At 39.4% G+C, this 22,435-nt stretch overlaps 1 protein-coding gene across 1 annotated transcript in view; it reads left to right on the top strand.

The window, feature by feature from the left end:
- LOC133044535 (cyclin-Y-like protein 1) overlaps positions 1–21,379 on the top strand; it is a 35,359-nt gene extending 13,980 nt beyond the window's left edge. The window contains exons 4-10 of the mRNA XM_061125915.1: positions 4,303–4,403; positions 7,550–7,585; positions 9,727–9,778; positions 10,622–10,741; positions 14,625–14,791; positions 18,025–18,187; positions 19,314–21,379. Coding sequence (XP_060981898.1) covers positions 4,303–4,403; positions 7,550–7,585; positions 9,727–9,778; positions 10,622–10,741; positions 14,625–14,791; positions 18,025–18,187; positions 19,314–19,430 — 756 coding nt within the window. The 3' untranslated portion in view covers positions 19,431–21,379. The remainder of the gene's footprint in view (positions 1–4,302; positions 4,404–7,549; positions 7,586–9,726; positions 9,779–10,621; positions 10,742–14,624; positions 14,792–18,024; positions 18,188–19,313) is intronic.
- Positions 21,380–22,435: the final 1,056 nt, after the last annotated feature.

Genomic DNA, 22,435 nt, shown 5'->3' with positions numbered 1-22,435 from the left:
ATTTTATAAAGACCTAGCCTCTGTGAAACTCCTTCTATTTGATAAAGTGTAAAATTCTAGGTCGAAACTAATTTTTGCAGTTTTAGAGACATTTCCCTCTTGTCTTCTCATTTACAGTGCTGCTCTTAAATCTATTGAATTTGATACATTGTATATTACCAAGTTAGTCTTTTCTCCATTCCTTCCTCCTGTGGAACCTTGTAGTACCCTCTGTCTTTGTGGGGTTTTGAAATTTCATAACATGGTTTGGTATAGACCTTGTCACGCTATTGGGGCATTTAAACATGCAGAACATCTTTTCTTCTAGTGAATTTTTTTGTGTGCTGCTTTGGTATTTTCTATTTTTTTCTTTTGGATTCCTGTTAGATGTTGAAAATTTTAGAGCAATATTTCTGCACAGATTTTTTTCCCCTTCTGTTTTCCATTTTGTCTTCTTGTCCTACTTCATGGAGGTTTCCTTGACTCTGCTCTAATCCTTCTATTGAATATATTGTTTTGTCTACCTTATTTTTTAGAGTTCTCTTCCATCCTTTCATTCTTTTTTTCACTGATGCAATTTCTCATCCTTCTGTAGATGTTGAAGATTTTTTTTTTAAGTTTTTATTTGCTCCTGGATTTTTATCATTCCCATCAGTTCCTTCTCCCTGCTTTGATCTGTGACTTCTTGGAGGTTTCCCTCAAACATGTGATGGTCCCTCGCTGTCTGTTAAGATCTAATTGGAAGCATCACTTTGCTAACTGACAGACCTCACTGCATGGATTTGGCGACCACGTCTCTGAATTTTGAACCTGCCTTGGGTTCTGTAAGACAGATTGGTTTTGTTGTTCCTGGCCCAGTCACTCTGTAGTTCCAAGGTTGTGCTTCCTCTGTTATGCCATGTCAGTTACTACTCCTTTATCTCATTTTTTCATCTTTCAATCATCAAAAATCATCTGCAGTTTATCCTGTCTTGGGTACAGCTTTTTTAAAAAAATACTTTTAATTCTAATGAGATGATATCTCTGAAAGAAGGTGGGAAAAGAAGTAGATTTGTGGTTGGTCCACTCAAATTTGGATTTATACTTTGAATGTAAATTCTAAGTTTAAAAGTTTTAATTCAGTATAGTTAATGATACTGATTCAGACAATACTTTCTATTATACCTACAATTAAAATACTGTACATTTCTACTAAGGCCTTGATTAAGAATCCTGTTCAAACTACTCATCCTGCCACATTGTCCATTAATGTGCAGTAATGTGGATGGAGTAGTTTACACTAATGCACTTCTTGTTGTTTTGTTGCTAAGTCAGACATGACTCTTTTGCAACCCCAGGGACTGTATCCCACCAGGCTCCCCTGTTCATGGACTTTTCCAGGCAAGAATACTGGAGTGGGTTGCTATTTCCTTCTTCAGGGGATCTTCCTGATTGAGGGATCAAACCTGCGTCTCTTGCATTGGCAGGTGGATTCTTCACCCACTGAGTCACCAGGGAAGCCCCACGCTAATGCATAGAATATTACAAAATTTTAAGTTAAAGTCTTAATAATTATTAATAAACACATCTAAAGCTTATGGAAAGGGGAAGAAAAAAGTGAATTTCAGCTTAATTTTTTTGATGGGTTAAACTCAGAGGCAGTAGGCAGGATGGGAAGATTCACTTGGGTGGAGGCAGAATTTCAACAGGTGCTTGACTTTTAATGATAAGTTTTGGGGGGGGATTGTTACTTATTAGTCTTCCAGTATGGTGATTTTCTAGTCTTTGCCATTAAACCTGAAGTCTACTAAGTAAGCCTTTTCCCTTCTTGTAAAGATTGTAAAAGTCCATCTGTTCTGTCCTTAGCTCTGAATGAAGGTAAATACTCTTCTTCATTGAACATTAAACTATGAGTGAGTGGGTTTTGCTGTTTGATTTTTGTATTTGCATTTTATATCATTAATCTTTGTCAGTGTAGTTTATTGAGGTTTTGAGCCAGTGATGATAAGGCTTTAATCATAAAGGACAGTTACCTTAAATTTTAAAGTGAGATGAGGGGAAAGTAATCTGTTGACAGCTAATACATCCAGACTTTGCTCAGAGGCTTTAATTCTGCCATCCTTTAGTGAATAGTAGATGTCAAAAGTTTGAATTGCTTCAGGAGTAGGTCTGGAGAAGTGTTCACTATTTCTTTGGTAGGATCTAGCCAGTAGTCTGTAGGTTACTGATAGACTAAATGAGCACCCATAGTCTGTAGGGCTGCGTCTGATTAAACTTGTTAAACGTTTCAGCACTAATATTTCCAAAGATAAACAGATATAATTCATAATAAAGAAAAAGTTTTAATAGAGAAAAACGAGATAAATGTTACCCAAAGCCAAAGCTCTACAAACTAGTCTATATTTTGGTGCATTTTCTTACTATTTTTATTCCCCTCATAGATAGATTTTATAGTCAGAACTGACTTTTACTGTGTGTAATGTGTCATACTCTTAATAGTGGTGGCCTTTTAAAAGATAACTTCATTTAGAATATAACTATTTGAATGAACAGTTTTCATGCTGTGTCTCTTTCGAGATTCTAAAATTACACATTAACCAGATGGCTTAAGGAATATATGAGTTTCAGTTTAAATCATTTCTAGCCTGAAGGAGAAATTCTTCCCAATAGTGGTACTTTTCGGGTATGTTATGTGTTGAACTTTTTGTTAATAAGGAGTAAGTGGCCTTGCCATAAAATACCTGAAACAAGCAAAACGGTGGCTTATACACCCATTTGGATAGTTCTTATTATTGGCTACTGGCAATGTTTATTTAAATGCTCTGTATTTTAAAAAAAACATTGACTAGATTTTCTCCTTGTTTCACCTTTGATGCATTTGTGGAGGACACTGATAGAGTGTGACAGCGTGGTGAAAACTACTTTATTTTAATAGAAGGAAGGAAGGCTCATCTGAATTAGTAAACAAAAACCAACAAAACCAAGTGTTAAAACTGTTTGTGTTCTGTGGTATTAAAGAATGCTCTTACTCAGAGCTACTGACAGTGACTGGGATTTGATTATTGGCCTTTACTTAAAGGAAGAGAATTGTCCTCACATAGTTCAGGCTGTTTTAGTATTTGACTATGGCTGTGTTTTGGGCTCTTCACAAATAAATGGATACTTCTAAAGTGTTTTAAAGATAGCTTATTCTCCTGAGGGTCTGACAAAGCTCTTTTTCACCTACCCAGCACCATTGCAGATAGTTTCAATGTGTATCATTAGCATGATTTACCTTCCAGTTGTAATTGATCTTAAATAATTGGTCAAATGCTTCTTGATTCCTAATTTGTCCCAGATTCTGTTCTCAGCAGCTGGAGGAGGAGCAGTAAGAATCTGTCACCTGGAGGAGCTTGCTTGCTTACTTAGGAGGGGGATACCAGGCAAGCTGTTGAGACCATGTAACAGGTGGTGAAACAGGTGTAAGTGTGCAGAAAGGTAGAAGTTTGGTGGTGTGGCTGCTGGCTGAGGTTTGCTGGAGGTCGATGGGGTCAAGCTTGCTGGGACAAGGAGGAGGAAGAAGCCACTGCAGGCAGAGAGCAGCATGCGCAAGGCAGCAGAGTGCCATGATGAGTGGCAGATAACATGTAGAGTAGAATTAATAAAACTGTGAGATGAGTGGAAAGTATTCTCTGAGGCTCTCCCTTGTGTAATATAATGGCAGTCTTACTTAACCGTGAAATTCTCAGAGCTGCTTTGTCTGTTTCTTGGCTGTGAGAGAATCTTAAAGCTATACCCTTTCATCCTCTAGATAAGGAAACTGAGGCTCAAAGAGATCTATGGCCTTCAGTTCACTAGTGATAGAGCAGCCCTGGCATGCCCAGCCTCTGATTCAAAAACGCTTGTTTCCTCACACTGTCTCCCAAACTAAAACATTTATGATTGGCGTTCATTTACTGCAATGAAATGCTCTCACATCGATATTATATAAAGCATTGCATTTTATTGTAGTAAATGAATAGAAATAGAAATCTCTGCTGCATTTCATTGCTTAAGGAAGAAACACTGAAGTCTTACTAAAAGCTTTCTCATTACTATAAAGGCAATTTATAATAGGTGCTTTCCAGGTTCATTTGTGGGTCCTTTTTCAAGAGCAGCAGTTTATACCACATTTCTCAGATCTTGCCTGTGGAAGTTAGAGTACAGAGGTTTCCCATGGAGCTGCACGTGATGCAACACTCAGCAGTTCATGGAGTATAAGGAAAATCTTAATGTTTTATCGTTTGACATTTTAACCAAGGAAAAAACACACTTTTATAGGTTTAACTTACTGTGACATTTTCTCCTATCTCCCTTCCCCTTCAGGTATCTCCAGGGCAGCTTACTAAAAAGTATAGCTCATGCCCAACCATATTTCTGGATGACAGCACAGTCAGCCAGCCTAATCTTAGAACCACAATAAAATGGTGAGTACAGCTAGCTTGCCAAGGCTAAGTGGCAGACCCCCTTCATGCTGAAAGCATCCTCGCCATACATAATTTCATTCGTTTGGTTTGTCTTTTTCAGTGATCAGGTTAAGAAACTGGTGTCAACTCTATGTTGGTTTCAAGAACCTCTCAATATGAGTCTTCAGTTTCCATGTTAATCACAGAGTACATGATAGAAGGGAAAGTCAGTTAGCAAGTGAGAAATCCCAGGAAAAATGTAAACCTCATTTGATTCATTTCTATTGTTAAGACAATGTTGAACATAATGAGAAACAGAGGTACCTACCTGTTTATTGTATGTTTCTAGAAAAAAATTATTTCTTTATGAGTTGGGAGAGTCCTACAACTATGTATACTAGTTTGGAAGCTACCATTAGAAGAAGGAACAGCTTGTCCCCTACTGGCACCGAAGTGAATCTGCAGTTAAATTTAACTGGACTTGGTCAGATTTATCCCACCGTGCATTTTTTTCCTGCAATATTTCTGTAGGAAATTTTACTTCTGCTTCCTCTCCACCAAAGAGGGGGAAAATATATCAAAACCGTTTTAAGGGGCATACTCTCAAGCTTAATTTCTCCATATATGAAATTTGTTCAACTGAGATTTTAACTTAATAGACACATTTAATTTTTGTTTTTGTTTTTTTTTAATTTTTGTTTATATATGTGTATCTCTAACACACTGTATCAATCAAAGCAGAGAACAAAAAAAGAGATGAAGTTTCAGAAACAAGGCTGTGGCCAGGCTTATACTTAAGAAGACACGAACAGTGTTACGATGACGAAAACTATTCCTCAACTTCTGGACGCCCCTAGTCCACAATTGGAGATGCACAGTCCAAAACGCCCTAATCATGGGAATGTTCAAGTTTATTTAAGAGAGAGAATTAAAAACCAAACAGGATGCAGACCTTCCTACCTCCCTTGGGGTTGTCCATGGAACATTAACTAATGTCTTCTTAGCATATGAATGTTGACTTTCCAGAACAGTTTGGGAAATGCTACTTGAAAATATTAGTATCCTTATCATTAATTTTACTTTTCTGTCTTAAAAATATAATTAGCTTATAAATTTAATTTTTAATGTGCAAGGCTTTTTATTTTTTAGCTATTTAAATGATCAGTAACTTCTAACTTTAATTAAAAACAACCAGTTCACAATCATAATAATGTAACTTTCTTATAATATTAGTTTCAGTCAAATCATTTTTCAACAAAAACTGAGCCCCATTGCTCTTTAAAGTCCTGAGTTTTGGCACTTCTCTCGTAATCACTGAATGTTTTTATTCAGCCAAGACTCTAAATCTGTGGGTTAAAAACTACTCTCACTGTGGCTAGACTCACAGCTTCTTTTGAATTCAAAAGAGCCTGATGTTCCAGTATATAATTCAGAAGTAGTTTTAAAGATTAACCTTGCTCAGACAAGTAGGTTTCATGCTTTTTATTCTCAACCTAGTCTTAGTGTTTGGAAATACAGTAAATTTTTTTCTCATTAAGTTTTAAAAATGACCATTCACATTCATTATTGATGAAATAAAGGTTTACTGAGAAAATTAATAGGGCAAATTGGCTTTTAGGAATGATTTTGAAAAATACGATGGGATTAGTTTTCATTTGGGGTAGGTGAGCCTTATTAGAATCACTTATGCAATTTTTTCAAGATGTATGTCTCTGAACACATACATGAATTCCACCTTTCCTCCCTGCCCTCAAGACACAGTCTGTGGGTCTTTCTGCCTCTCTGTCCCTGTGTCTCTTTCTCTCACACACACACCCCTTTTGACAAGCTGAGGAATGATGTGTGAGGCATGATTTCATAGACAAAAGCATCCTGAGAGATTCTGATCTTAACCCTGACTCAGTCATTCCTAGACTTGGCTGCATGTTGCAGTCACCTGGGGAGCTTTAAATACAATCCTGTTGCCCAGGTCGTACCTAATGCAGTTAAATCAGAACATTTTGAAGCAGAAGCTAGGCAGTGTTTAAAGCGTCCCGGGTAATCCAGTGTGCAGCTGACCTTGGGAACCACTCTCTGCTTTGAGGGTAGGAGAAAGAGAACTACTTCTGATAATTGGTGGGACCTTGAGTAAGTCAATTTTAAGCCTTGATTCTCTTATTTGTAAAATGGGTTAAGTATCATATTAGGTTCAGTTGCCCTTTTTATCATGTAACTTTTAATTCTGTGACTTTAAAATCAATTTGAAGAAACTTTGAAGCACTATAGAAGTATCCATCTTTGATGCTAACAGTGTTACAGGCCTTTCTGCAAATGCTAAGATTCTATAGACGAGTTACAAAATTCAGATTTGCCTTCTCTCTATTATTTTGAGTTTCATTTTAGATACTGAGAACAAAGGGAAGCAAATAACTTAACCAGAGAACCTCTTAATTGCCTAATACACAGCATCTGTGAATAACTTAGGGCTATAGTAATGTAAAAACTATCTGAGGACTTGTACCTGTTGGTTAGTTAATACTTTATTTAAAATAATGTGGAAATACCTGTCATTAATAGTGTACTGTGCTGTATTGTGCTGCCTTATTAGCAGTGCTTATTTCAGGATAACTAGGCCTATCATCAATTTTGTGACTATAAAATTTTGCTATTAAATTTTCTAATAATTATGTGTGAAAGTGATTTTAAATCCATTTTATTTGATATGGAGCACTTGTATTACTTACTTTTAGAGAAATAATGGAAAATAGATGTGTTGGGGGAATACCGAACTGAATCAACTGAAATGCAGTGCCTAACAAAAAGCCACACACACAAAATCTGTATGGCTTAAATTTAACCATGTGGATAGATGATGTAACTTGTATGGGATGAAAGATTCTGTGCATAGAAGGACAAATGACCGGGGAAATATATAATAATTTATATATTATAATAATCAACCCAAACATGTCTTCTAAGAGCACATCTATATTTTGGGTCTCCTAATTTTGCTAAAAGCCAAAGAACCTAAAACATGGGGGATACCACCTATGGGTACTGCTCTGAATTAGGGGGTGTGGGGGCCACTGGGCATCTGGATGGTCTTACCTCTCTGCCAACCCTTTAAAATGTCTTCAGGCCTAATGTGATAAAAACCAATTATTACAATATTTTTTTTTCCTCCACAGTGTGATCTTAGCAATATATTACCACATAAAGAACAGGTGAGCTCTTTTAAAACCTGTCTTGTTATTCCAGCTAATTAATTTACACAGTATCAAGTTTAGTGTTAATAACAATAGACAGTATTAGAGTAAGCTTTTACTGTTAGAGTGCTTTCATTACAGTATTGAAGTGAATCATTTATTTTTATTTTGGGACTCTTAATTCTTTAAGTTTTATGTGGTTTATATGGATATTTACTGTATTAGAAATTGAAATTTAAAAATTTAAAAAATTAAATCCACTGTATGTTAAAACAGGCTTTCCTTAGCACTGCTGAAGTTTTGAGCTGGATGAGGCTTTGGTGTGGGGTGCCACCCTGTGTGTCGCAGAGTATTTAGCAGCACCCTGGCCTCTGCTCTGTAGGTGCAAGTAAGGTGTTCTGCTTCTCTCCACATTAGGACAGGAAAACTGTCTCCTGAGGGATGAGATCACCATCTGACTGGGGACCCCAGTGTTTAACATAAGTCATTTTTTTAATGAAAAATAACCATTTTCCACAACAAAATAGTGGAGAGGATAGTATCTCATTAATAGGAGACAGTTGATTCTCATGTCAACATTGTCTTCAGTCATTTGCTTTGAAGAAGCAATATGAAAATCCAGCTACATGCAGACATATAGTTGGGAAGAGGTGAATTTTTAAAGCCTTGAGATAATTTGACATATTCTTTGATCCTGTCCCCAAAATCCACATGTGCCAGTTTATTAAATTAGTTAAGATGGAGTTCCAAGTCATTATCAGTGAACTTGAGGTAGATACTATGTTAAATTAATGCCCATTGATCTGTCATGCATACTGAGTGGATCTTTTTATCTGTACATGATTTTATAATATTATATATTGTCATTTGCAAAGTATTGGTTCACATGTCTTCAGACAGTGTCAAAAACTCACTCTTGTTAGTATCACTACCAGTCTTATCGGAAAAGTCTTTAAGTATTGATAAATCAAGCTCACCATAAATAACACACTGGAAGGTACAAATTTTCCAAAAATCCTAATATTTTTAGCTTGATGGTTTGAATTTTATCATTGGCAACAAATAGTTTGGAGTTTTCTTTGAAGTGACAGGCTCACTTTGTTCATTTTTGAAAAAATGACTGTCAATTGGTGTTTCATGAAAAAAGTGGTTTAAATATGATGTTCTAGGGGGAAAAAGGTGACTTGGTTCCTGGTAAGTTACAAGTGCTCTCCCTTAGCACAGCCATATCTCAGTCCATACAAGTGCTAAATGCATACTTTCCGCTTACTCAGAGTATGAGGAAGAAGAGTAAAGGTTTAAGAACACTTAATGTTTACTCTTTCATCATGGATGTTCTTAAGTGAAGCAGATTTTTTACATTCATTTGGCCAGGAATAAGTGAATGACTTCTAATTTAGTTTCATACCACTGCCTTGATTCACACTCAGAAATGAGCAATTTTTACCCACTTTTGCTTTTATACAATCATAGTTAAGTGTCAAACAGTGTAGAGGCAGGTGATGTCTTGGTATTCTTATTTAAAAAAGTTTTGACCTCTTGGACTTACAGGATTTCTGAAGAGGGGCCAGGGGAGATTCCCAGAGGCCTATAGACCACATTTGCAGAACTGCTGTTTAAATGGGCACAGTGTAGTAGTGTGGTGGAATTTAAAAGAAAAAGCCTGGTCTCTCTTAAAAGACAATTAAAATTTTTAACTCAAACTATTTAAAAGAGACAAGAAGAAATAAACAATAAGAATATAATATGAAGAACAAAAGGGGGTGGAGACAAGAAAAAATCATGAATCTCATATTTACATTCATTGAAGTTAGAAGACTTTATTGCCCACTACTACCACTTTATAAAATGTTCTTGTATATTCCATTGTGAGGTTAGTGAAGTGGAAATGTATTGGTCTACGAACATTGCCTGTTAGAAGGGGTCTGTGTGGGTAAAGGCAGCTCTGGCTGGTTGTAGAAGAGATTTCATGCAACTTGGTGTGCTGAGTATAAAATAGGTCAGAAAACTTTTCTAATGGCAGAATCCAGGAGAATATGTAAAACTGTTTGCTTTATTAAGGTTAAGCTTCCTCTACTCCTCTCTCTACTTTTAGCAGATATTTTACTAAGCTAGTAACTCCTGAATTAATTTTTAAAATACACATTCTTATTTTATAGAGATGCCAATAGGTCCTTGGACATTTTTGATGAGAGATCACATCCACTCACAGTAAGTGTCACTTTTATTGAAGGTGTATTTTTCTTTTATTACAGTTGTGTTTATTTCATGTTGATTTGCTTTGAAATTAATCACTAGAAGAAAATTATTGCCTCCAGCTCAAAGCCAAGATTGTCTTCTTTTAAGTCTTCTTCCCCCACCCCATATTATGTCAAATAATTTTACCAAAAGCATGTTGTGTCAGGGGTGTGACTGATAAGAACCAAGTTACGCTTTGTATGACGAATGAGCAGGTAAGTAAACATACCCAAGTAACAGAAAATGTAGCTTTTTAAAGGATGATTTTCCATAGCATCACACAATATAAACATTTCCTAACACATCTAAGACCTCTAAGGAGAAAATTTAAAAACTGTTTAAATTTTAAACTAATTAAAATGACAGGGTTTAAAAACTCACTTCTTCAGGTGCTCAGTAGACACATGTGACTGGTGACTGCTGTGTAAGAGAGCACACTCTTAGAGTCTCTGGTTACAGGACACTGGGAAGGTGTTTTCATAGTTGACTGCAGAAAAGTATGATGACGTACAATGATCAGCAAGACTTTGAGCCTAAAAATAGTTTGCATTTGGTTAGAATTCTTTGGGGAAGAAGGTGAAAATACATTTTCTGAGGTTGTGCTTGCATTTTTCTTTAATGAATGGTAGTGAGTATTGAATCACTATGGTACTTTAGGATCCAATTGTTTATATTTAAAAGACTACAAGATATGTCAACTAGTCAAAATTATTTTAAGTAGCACGTGGGCCCACGTGTGAAGATTGCTATCTTGAGGGTACTTTTAAGTATTTTTCTTCAGTGGATACTTAACATTGTGTTTTTTTCTTCTTTCAGCGAGAAAGGGTTCCGGAGGAGTACTTTAAGCATGATCCTGAACACAAATTCATTTACAGATTTGTTCATACTCTTTTCAGTGCCGCCCAGCTGACTGCTGAATGTGCAATAGTGACTTTGGTAATATATTTTTCTCTTAATAGAAGCATCTCTAGAAATTTTTTTCTTGTACAAAAGGTATGGGCCTGTTTTTCAAATGAAAGTAGGTTCCTGAAATGATCATCAGAACTTTATTAAAGAGAAATGTATCAAAAAGAATTAAAACATAGAGATTTGAGCTTTAGTAATCATCATGATTTAAAATGTTGCCATTGCTTTTCTCATCACAAAACAGTTGATGTTAAAGGCAGCAGGAGAGACTTCTGGTTTCTCCTTCCACACCTCAGGATGCATGCACACACAGTGCACACAGGTACACACCGGCAAAGTGTGCTGGGTGGTAGGATGGAGGCGATCACTGAACTTCCTGGCCCACGGCAGGTGTAGATTCAGTGTGTTTCTGAGTCTCAGGCTGTGTTGCCTAGGCAGTTGTGATGTGTGTCTTGATTGAGACCGACTGCCTTCTCCTCCCTGACCTTGGACAACAGTGTTAACCATCTCTGCTGTCCCCTGGTGCCTGCGTGTGAAGGTACCCAGGACTGGGGTGTCAGCAGTGCTTGGACAGGCTTTACTCAGGTTAGCCTGCCGAGCTCCAGCTATGTGAGGACCTTTCTGTCATCCATACTGAATTCCTATGGTAAGATTTTATCATTTGAATAATATATCATATTCAGCTGAGAGGTAGTTGGGATTGCCTAACTCCTCCCTATAGCAAACCTACAGGGGAAGGTCAGCTGCATGGTCTGAAGGGAGGGCCTACGTCCACCGCTGCCTGCACCCCTGCAGGCAGAGTGTAGGAGAGGCGGCTTCCCCTCAGTGGGCCCCGGGTCAGACGCAGGCCTTTTCTTGGAGCTGCGAGCCAGTTACAGTGCTGAGTTCGCATGTGCCTGAGAGAGGCAGGAGTGGCGCTGGACGTGGAGAGCTGGGAAATGCAGGCAGGAGAGGGTATGTGGGTTGGAAGAGGGGCATTTCTTTGTAGACAAGTGAAGCCCGATGGACCTGTGAGACAGCACAGTGACCGTGTCTAGCAGTCATTTGACTGTATGGGATTGGAGCCTGAAGCTGAGCAAGAGGCAGGGAATTACGTGTAGCTGTTCAAATGCAGAGAAAGTACGTTAAATAAAAGTTGAGGAGAAGATAGATCTGTGGGGACTGTCAGCACTTACAGGACACATCCCCAGAGGAGTGGCCACTCGGAGTGGTAGGAAACCCAGGAGAGAATCAGAAGAGCTGCCAGGAGAGCTTGAAGAAGGAGAGCATGGTGCACGTGCTGAGTGCTGCCAAGGAGTTCCTTAGGGCATACATAGGCACCAAATGCCTGCCCGTGTCACGGTTCTCAGTGCTGGGCATAGAGGAGAGTTCTTGCCTTTCTGAGGTAAGTATAGCAGACATAAGGGTTTTGTTTTTCTCTAGTTTTTATGGAGTATGGTTCATTTACAGTGTGTGTAAGTATCGGGTGTACCACAGAGTGTAAGACTTTTAAAAATGAGTATTTTTTAAAAGATGACTGTTTGAAGTAGTAGTGAAAGCTAGAAAGAGAAAGCAAGGTAAAGGGATGGAGAGATTAGAGGGGCTTCCCTGGTGGCTCAGACAGGAAGCAGTCTGCCTGCAGTGCAGGAGACTTGGGTTCCATCCCTGGTTTGGGAAGATCCCCTGGAGAAGGGAGTGGCAACCCACTGCAGTATTCTTGCCTGGAGAATTCCCCATGGACAGAGGAGCCAGACGGGTCCATGGGGTCACAGAGTCAGACACGACTGAGCGACTTAACGCATGCACGCTAGAAAGACCAGAAGAGCCTCTTTACAGAGGTGAGATCTGAACCAGGACCTGGCTGGACTGAGGAAGATGAGGGGCCTGATAGCACAGGCGGGGGGCAGAGCACGAGGCGCAGACAGGAGCGGTTCTGTGCTGAGGGATCAGCAAGGCGCCGCTGTGATCAGAGTAGGGAATAAGGGAAGGCACAGGCGATGAGGGCACAGAAGGACGATGGCATCTCACACAGGGCCTCGTAACTAGCAGGCCACAGAAGTGACCTGTTTGATGGGAGAGCCCTGGCAGATGTTGGGCAGGCCCGTGAAGTGCACTTAATCTGAGAGGCTCTCCCGGCTGCTCTGGGGAGAACAGACTGTGGTTGGCGGTCAGTGGAAGCAGAGAAGTTAGGAGGCAATGGCAGTGATAGAAGCCAGAAGTGTCGGACAGAAGAGCAGAGCCGGCAGGTGACCAGTGAAAGTGGAGATAAGAATTCCCAACAGATGGTAGTGAGATAACTCAAGTGGAGGTCTTTGGTCCCGGCAGCCAGGCGTGTGGCAGTGTCTCTCAGCTCTGAGGGCAGGCCTGGGGAATGGGGCGCTGTGATGAAGAGTGCTGGCTGTTTGTCATGAAGGCAGCAGTGACCATGCCTCAGTAGTTTCAGGGGGGCAGTGGCGGCCAGGGGCAGACTAAATGGGCTAAGGAGAGGATGGGTCATGAGGAGCCAGTGTCAGAGCATTTCCTGAAGGAAGTGTTCTAAGGAGTGGTGACGGATGGGCTGAGAACATGTAAGAAAGAGAACATTGGAGAAAATCTCTGACAGAGAAGGGGGGTTGTTCAAGAAGAGATGAATTGTGGGAACAGTGTTCTGCAGAAATGAGAGGTGGGACTGACTTCATTCATAGAAGAGTTAGCTTCAGGGAAAAGAAAGAGATGTCACTTCCACTGAGACAGGAGGGCAAGTGGTGTAAATGAGACCAGGTTTGCCTTTAGTGAAGCTGAGAGGAAGCTGAGGGACTGCCCCTGAGGCTGAACTGCCTCTGTCAGTGCCATAATACAGCAGAGGGGCGGACCCTGTGGGAGACTCGTTCTTAGAGAGTACTGGCGCATGCGGAGTTCTCTGGGGAGTCGGGGGCAGAAGTTCACTAGGGGTATATAATCTCAGTAACCGTGTTTGAAACACAATTGAGTTTGGAGAGCTTTGGCAGATCGGAGCTGTCAGTCTGATAACGGGACATTTTTCTTTTTGTCAAATGGCATATATTTTCTTCTGCAGAGGTAATACCATCACAACTTAGGTCTTTAATCTTTACTCAGCTGTTAACTTGGTCTGGTTCTTTATAGAATAGCCATTTGACACATATAAAAGAAGCCATGAAGTCATCCCACAAACTACCTGGCAGATTTAGAGGAGCCCCAGGGATTCAGACACCGGCAGCTCTTAACCACCTTAGAACCAAACAAATTGACTAAGTTGCAGAATATGTAAGACCAATGAGTTATGAAATAATGGAGATGTGAAAAATCGGGGATATGAACAAAAAGCTCTTTTTGTGCATGAATCTTCCCTAAAAAGACACTAAATGTAAAGCACAGCTGCTTTGTGCTGCCTGTCCTGCGTGGCACAGCAGGGACGCTCCTTGACCTGGGAGGCTCTCTTGACCACCAGTTATTATCTTCAAGTTCACCCTCTGAAGAGAAGATAAAGAACTGCTCAGTCTTACCAGAGTTTTACATACTCAAGCTTTATGTAAAATTGCCACGTACCCACCACCAGTATGGTAGGTACATTGCACACGGTAGGCACTCAAGCATTTACTGAACGGTTGAATCGATGCTGGGCTATACGTGCTGCCTTTTACAAGTGGGAAGGTAATAACACAATGCCTGTCTTTAGAATGCTGAGATGTCCTTTCATTCCTGCGACCAAAATTGGGTTGGAAATTCACATGGGCAGAGTAGAAATACCAGACTGACAGAAATATTTGCCTTACAACTGTGACCTGGCCTTTGGCCTTGGCTGGCCGAGCAAAAGTCTCTGTAGAACCAAAGAATAAAAGACATGTTAAAAACAGATGAAACCTATCATTCCTAACAATTCTATCACAGCCCTTAAACTGAACTAAAATCAAAGGTCAGTCCTCTACTTTTGCAGGTTTACTTGGAAAGGCTTTTAACTTATGCTGAGATCGACATTTGCCCCACTAACTGGAAAAGAATTGTTTTGGGAGCCATTCTTCTTGCCTCCAAGGTTTGGGACGATCAGGCTGTTTGGAATGTGGACTACTCCCAGATCCTAAAGGACATTACAGTTGAGGACATGTGAGTTTGTAAGGTTACGGTGAACTGTCTAACCATTTTCCAATACCTTATTTGCTCCCATGAAGTTTACAGCTTAAGAAATGTTACATTTTAAGAAAGGTTACATTGCGCAGAGAGCTGAATTAGGTATAAATATAAAATTAGACTTCTTTCTCTCTAGCTGTAGTGTAACCATTTGTATTTCCCATCATTCATTAGTTAAATCTTGGTGTGTTACTGTTGTAATATTCTGCTTGATAAATTGAAATTACTTTTCTGGTGGTTTTTGCCATTTTACAAGCTCACTACCAGAACAACATGATGCAGTAAATAACTTCGTGTCTTTCTTAAAGCTGTCTACCAGGTCCAGTCTGTTTTTAAGAGACACATGTCTGGCCTTGGAAGTCAAGTGGTCACTGCTGAGGTCTTAGCACCTCCAGACTACTGAGGTTATAACTTCAACTTGAGTCACACATTGTATGTTTGTTTTTGCAGGTCTTTTCTTCTTTTGTAATCTGAGGTTGTCTCTAAGGTTCTGTTGTTACGGAAACCATGATGTACAGATGACCAAATAGAAAGGTTTCAGATCTCTGTGTTCTGTCTCCTCCACTGTCAGGAGTGTTCCCCATGTTTAGAAGTAGGTCTGCTGAGTTAGGAAACTCCTTTGTCTCAGGTAGCCCAGGAAGCCCAGGAAGTGTCAGTGGGGCCTCACCCGGGGCACTCAGCAACCACAGCGGTACTTGGTGGGGCCTCGAGTTAACTTGGGGGGTTCCTCACAGATGGCATGCTCCCATGGGCGTGAAACATCAGGCTTGCTGTCTGGCTGCAGGGAAGGGCCCCGAGGGTGGGAGGCAGCAGGAACCAGAGAGGTATTTGCAGCAGACTCTAGAAGTGCTCACTTGACAGCAAAAATGTCCTTGTGGGTGGCATTTAGGAAAACGTAAAGGGGCACCTCTTTATTATAGTGAACAGCAGAGGACGATCAAGGTCATGGCAGGCAGTGGCAAGAGTTTGTTTTTGTTACCTTTGCCCCTGACTCTTAATTCAGATTTACCAAAGTGCATATTTACAACTGAAGCAAAGAAGCTTGTGACTAAGAGAAGGGACCAGTGATTGTTGGTAGCTGTCAAAGTGGCTTTTGGTGAAAATGTCCACTTTGATGATAAAAAGTGTCATGGTGATAATGCTGGTAGCCACCTTAGTGTTACGGCAGATAATTCGAGATAAGTAGAAGTACTTTTGGAATTTGTAGAAGTAAGGTGACATTGAGCACCACTATCATCCATCTTTAAACTGGTTCCTTGAAGGAAGGAAAATGTGTAATCATAAACACCAGGTCTGCCATGATGGCAGCTGAAATTTTCTCAGAACCTGCAGCTAAGCTAATGGGGGCTCTGGGTCCAGTTACAGCATCAGAGAACATGCAGGGAAGTGTGTGGATGTTCATAGATGTGAGCCCAATAGCACTGATGGCAGTGTCTAGCTACAGGAAGAAGCTAATTGTAAACAGCACTTTTCTGTGTACAACAGAATCACCAGGAGCTATGTTCGTAATAGGTTGCTTTTGTTTATGATCTTTGGAAACTGGAAAGCATTACAGCCAAGTGTTCAAGTCATATTTGTCTCATCCCCCTGCTGTTGGCTGCTATTTGTAATGGTCTCATTTTGAGTCTAAATTGAAAAATTGGCATCTATCAGCTTTTCCTTAAAAGTTTTCTAACATCCATGTATCTTGTTTGAATATATTGAGCAGCTGCTGTTCAGAAAATTTGCTGCACCTATAAATGGCATGCTCTTCAGTCATCTAGTCATTAAAAAAAAAAAAAAAAAACACAGAAGCGTATTCTGTAGTCCTAATGCCTTTTTCTTCAGTAAGTAAAGCTCTGTTAATAGACATGTTAATCCTATGAAGTACTGTATTTCCACACAATTAAAATGTATTAGTGGAAGAGAATATAAAAGGGATAGTGAAGTGCATTTATTCCCGTAGTAAATTAAGTCCTGATTAGCTGATTATCAAAACATTATCTGATTTACATTTCTATAGACTTACGGCCATATGAACAGGAAATTAATTTTGGAGGTAGGTTCAGTTAGGTTTAAAGTTCAGCAAATGAGAAACCTCATTTCTGCTCACACTCTGCTCTCCACGCAGGAGAACATTAAACATTTGATGACTTACCAGTGGATAAAATATTAACACTTTAAAACCAGGAAACAAATATTTTGAAAAATAAGTCACTTTCATTTGTCTGGGTATTTATCATTTTTATATAATTAACTCTTTAAAGTGATTGCTGTGAAAGTGGTAAGACTTACTCTGATTTTATTTACTTAAACATTAGACAAGCTAATGACTGTGTATGGTCCCACAGGAAAGACCTGCTCCCAGGACCCTACTTTCCCACTTCATTGAATTTGCCCCCTGCGTGCCTATGCACCTTCTGTCCTAGTCAGGGCCGGCGGACGGAGCACAGGGGGAACTGCTCCATTGGGGTCATTGCTCAGGTGCATTTAGTCTAGCCAAGACGTCTCCCCTTAATCCTACTGCCTCCCATAGCTTAAAAAGTGTATCCCATCCTGTCCCAGGAACACCTTCTGGTCCTACTGGGATTAAGAGGAACAGAAACTTGCATTCTGCCCTTTGCCACAGTCCCCTGCACTGGAGCGGGGGGGAGGGGATTCCCTTTCACATCGAGTGTAGCTTATTTATTTATTTATCTGAGATGAATCCTTCTTGCCTCAAGAGTCTTCTCCCCTCAGAGATAATAGCAGTGGCTCTCCATGGCCCCATTTGTTGCCGTGGTGATGTGCCTACTGCTTTTGTTGGCGTGTCTCTACTTCAGTAAGCCCCTTCCTGTTATCAGTGAAAATGTCTGCAAGTTCTCCAGAGCTAATAAACAGCATACATCATTCCTTTCATCTGATGACTATAGTGGGGCCTTGTGAGTGAGCGTGGAGCATGAATGCACAGCTGCACTAATGGAACTCTGAAGAATGAGCCCCCGAGTCAGCAGCATGGGTGCATAAGAGGGCCGTAACCTCCCCCCCTTGTCCCAAACTCCAAGTGCCAGGACGCAGGAAGAACCACAAAGAGCTGTACCTTGTTTGAACATTAGTGTATTAATCCAGCTGGGGAGCCATTATTTGTTTCCAAACTGTATTTAGAGCTGTTGTGGCACAGAATGGGGTTTCTGAAGATAGCCCAGTTGACTAAAATTGTCCTATGTTGGTTTTGTCTTCTCCTCCCCCAGGAATGAGATGGAAAGGCACTTTCTGGAGCTCCTTCAGTTTAATATTAATGTTTCCGCCAGTGTTTATGCCAAATACTACTTTGACCTTTGCTCCTTAGCAGATGACAACAACCTGAGTTTTCTAATTGCTCCTCTTAGCAAAGAAAGAGCACAGAGCCTAGAGGTAAGACTGGGGATTCACTAACTGGGTTTTCTGTCAGCCACCAAAGCCAGCATCTGTGGCTGACTTACACTACGCAGTGACTAACAGTTTGAAGAGCTTATTAACCCATTGGCATCTTATTCCCTGTGTCTTTTATGGGTTAGACAGAGATATCACATTATTTTTTAAAAAAAAATTACAGATATCTCTTATGTAACCATAATTCAGAATATTTTAAATCAGATTTAATTGTTCTTAATGGTTTTCCATTTGAACCTCCACACTTACATATAACCATACAGGAATAATTTCTTATAATTGTATCCCTAATCATATGTACATTGATAATTACTTACCACTCTTAACTGCCTGAGCTTGTAGTGTGTGTTTGTGTGTATCACAGTTCAGCCCCATGAGTTTATTAGACCAGAAGCATCAGGGGCTAACCTGTGAGACCTATACTTGGAAATTATAATGTGGGTTCAGAAACTGGATGTAGAAAGTAGGTGGGTTTTTAATCGAAGTGGTAACATACATGGGATGAAGTAATTTGTAGTAGTGGTTTGAAGAGTAATTTGAAGTAGTTTGTGATTTCTGGTGGGTATACAGCAAAATTTACAGCTGAAATGAATACATATAAAGTTGACACTTTTTCTGGTACCTTGGTACTTTAGAAATAAGACATTTTTCTACAATAATTTACATGCATGTGAAATAGCACCTTGTAGTGCTTCATCACCAGACCTTTCTTGCCTTCAACACACACCTACTTCATTAAAATGTTCTCAGTGTGTAGTAAATAATGAAGACTGAATAGAAGTTGAATAGCTGGGTAAACACTGATTTTGCTCAGGTGTGTTCATTATGCTTAAGGACCTAGTATGTAGGTAACATCATATTGCTGTTAGATGGGGCCTATTTTGGGAACCCAGTTTTTAAATATGTTCCTCCCTGCCCCAGCAATCTCATCATAGCCCTTGAAGAATATTATCTTAGGGAATCAGCAGTGTAGATATGAGCTATCCAAAGTAGCAGCAACTGTCAACCTAAATGAATGCAGATGTGTGGCTTATCAATGCTGCTTTCTTTAAGGTTGGAACTTTTTTCCCCCAATTATACTTACGTTCTATCTGATTGACTTTCTTAGGCCATCTCCAGACTGTGTGAAGACAAATACAAAGACTTGGGCAGAGTTGCTGTGAGAAGGTCTTTCAGCGCTGATAATTTCATTGGTATTCAGCGCTCCAATGCCATCCTCTCATGAACAGAGAGGTGAGGGGCTGTAACATCATGAACCCCTCGCAACAAGGACTGGAGAAATACCACCTCTCCTGCTCAGAAACCAGCAAAGTTAGTATTTTCACCTAGAAGAAAGACACTGAATTCAAGAGACTTGCAGACAGCAAAGGTTATGGTCATAGGAAAAAACTGGACCTTGTCAAGGCAACACACTCTTCTGTCCTTTTTAATGGAAACAGAGTTACAAAAACCACTCCAAAGCTAAAAGCTCCCAACCCACCCACAGATATTTGCTTACTGTGTAGGCCGATAACTGTGAACTATGTGAGGTTTTTTTAATAGTTTAAATTTTTAGACTTTAAAGACACTATGTAACTTTTACTTTTTCCTATTTTTCTCGCCCATATTGCTGCATATTCCTTTAGAATCAATGCAGTATTGCCGTTCAAACACGGGACTCCTGACGACTCATAAAGCCACTTAGGGAACAGACTGTTTGAAGGATTCTTCCTCCCTATTTCATTGAAGCTGCTAGTCATTTTTGGCAATCAGTTTAAACCAAAAAGCTGCTGAATAACACTTGTCATTCAGTTTTTTTGCAAGCACTACTTATTAGCATATTAGCATGTTTGGGATCATAAGCAGAGAAAGTATGTTGTTACCTACTTCTATTGGGTCCGAGCTGCGTTTCTTGTTAACTCTAATGGTGCTTCTCATTTTCTGATGATTTTCCTCTTTGTTAAATACTTGTATTAAAGGATATTTTCATAATTCTAGCCAACCTGTTAGTCCAGGAATAAGCAGATAGTGAAATAGAAGGTGTCCCAAAAGTCTTGGTGCAATTTTAAGCTTTAATACAGTGTGCTTGGACACTCCAGGACACTGCCGCAGAAGTATAAATGCTACAGACACAAAATGTCACTTGAAAGTTTACTTGAATTTCTTCTAAACTCATTTAGTTTTGTAAATCTTAGATGTTAAGCTTTTAATTTGAATTCTTTGTTTCAGTCCCTCTTGAAGATGGCAAACAATAGGCTGAAACAAAAGATTAAAATTAAGAGCTTAATGTTTAAAATTTACAAAACTAAATGAGTTTAGAAGAAATTCAAGTAAACTCTCAGGTGATGTTTTGTAAGTTTGTAGCATTTATATTTCTACAAGTATCAAAGCTTCAAATTGCACAAAGACTTCAGGAGGATATCTTGTATCTTTATAGACCTGGCCTCTTCTTTTTAAAATAGTCCTTTGCCTGGCTGGGCTGTTGATCTGCTTGAACACGGAAGTTTCTTTTTTCTAGGTTTGGTAAAGGAATAATGAACAATAGCATTAGTTCTCGGTAATAAACTGAAAGGAACTGGACCCTAGTAGTAGTGACAGGAAAGTAAGCGACATGAAACAGCTTTTCTGTTCTGCGTGTTAACCTGGCTGTAGGTGTGTCACTTCAAGTTGTTACTTGAGGAAAGATAAATCTTAGGAACCCTTACCTCAGGCTTTTTAAAACACAGGGTACCACTTAGCCACCAGGAAGCCCATTAAAAGACAGGGAGGTCCAGTAATCAGTCTTTTAGGAAATTGGTAATGATGTCACCTAAACTTGAAACATTAAAAAAAAAAAAAAAAAAAAGTGTTCTCAACTATGTAAAATCTTTCTCCTACCTTCTCAAACATAATCCTAGGAATTTTGCCTGTAAACAAAGCATTTCTGGGCTAGAAATACTTTCTCTCTTTATAGCAAGGCTTCACATTATATTGAGTGCCACAGGTTCCATCATTTTTAAAGGACAGAGACATAAATGATAAATAATGGATATAAAATATTACAGTCTACCACCTCAAAAAATATTGTTTATGGAGCTTGGAGATTCAAGTATCGATTGCAGTTTTATTTTGAAAAGAATGCTACAACTTGTGTGGTTTTTCTTCCTCATGTTTATATTAAAAGAAAAGCTAATAAACTCTATTTTAATTAAAATACGTGGCTGTTGTGCATCTTCTCACTGCTCACATAACATCACGGCTCTGCTTAGCGCAAATGTTCTCAGTCCGCTCTGATAGGCAGGCCTGAAAGCATTTTCCGACTACCCATTCAAAAGTTCCTTTGACCGTTGCCTTTAGTTAACAGGCATTTATTTCTTCGGCTTATGTTCTTTTCAACCAGAAGATAATTTAGTACACTTAAAATCACTGGCTGTGGTGCTCAGTGGCATAGTGCATTAGATGGCACTTTGGAATTGTGTGTTATTGTACCAACCGGGGAAAAAAGCACACTGGAAGATAAAAGGTAAAACACAGAAAGGAGTTACAGAAATACTGTTGAATCAGAACATGAGTTACTTGAGGATTTCAAGCCACTGAACAGGAAAGAAGATGGAATAAGAGGAGGTAGAACTGTGTTGTTATAAAGAGGGTGATGTTAAACAAGCCATGTGATGTACCAGGTCACCATCAGGTTTCTCTAGGACCCTGGTCACTGCACTCGCGCAAGATTCCATCACTCCTGGTAGTGCTGTTGTGTCTGCATCCACCTTAATTCACTACCTAGGGTCAGATCTTTTAACTTTGTTCTTGGTAAGTTGTTGATTAGGAGAAATAATCTGAATTAGTGCAGAAGGAGAGAAAAACTATGACAAATCACTAAGATAGTTTGTACCATGTAATAATATGCCAGTTACTAAGCAGAAATGCTGTCACATCTTGAGTGGTCAAAGGTGAAAAAAAAGGGGGGGTAGGAACACTGCTTGGACACGACTGTAGTTTGAAGACAAGTTAGAATCACTAAAAATTGCTCTTTCAGTGTTAATTCTAGAGACAATTACAGCCATTTTGATAAATGGAAAACTTAAAGGTTCTCATAAGTACTATAGGGCATGAAAACTAGTTCCTAGTAGGGGCAATAGGGTAGTGTTGAGATTTTATACCTAGGAAGAGTTTATTCCCTAAAGTACTAAGACTATAAAAGAATACCTCAACTCAAATTTATTTTCATTTTTAGTTTTTGGAATATACCGACGGTGCAATTTTAACTGGAAT

The sequence above is a fragment of the Dama dama genome, chromosome 23 (assembly GCF_033118175.1).
Source record: "Dama dama isolate Ldn47 chromosome 23, ASM3311817v1, whole genome shotgun sequence".
In the NCBI taxonomy this organism is placed as follows: Eukaryota; Metazoa; Chordata; class Mammalia; order Artiodactyla; family Cervidae; genus Dama; species Dama dama.
This window is presented reverse-complemented; position numbering and strand designations above follow the sequence as displayed.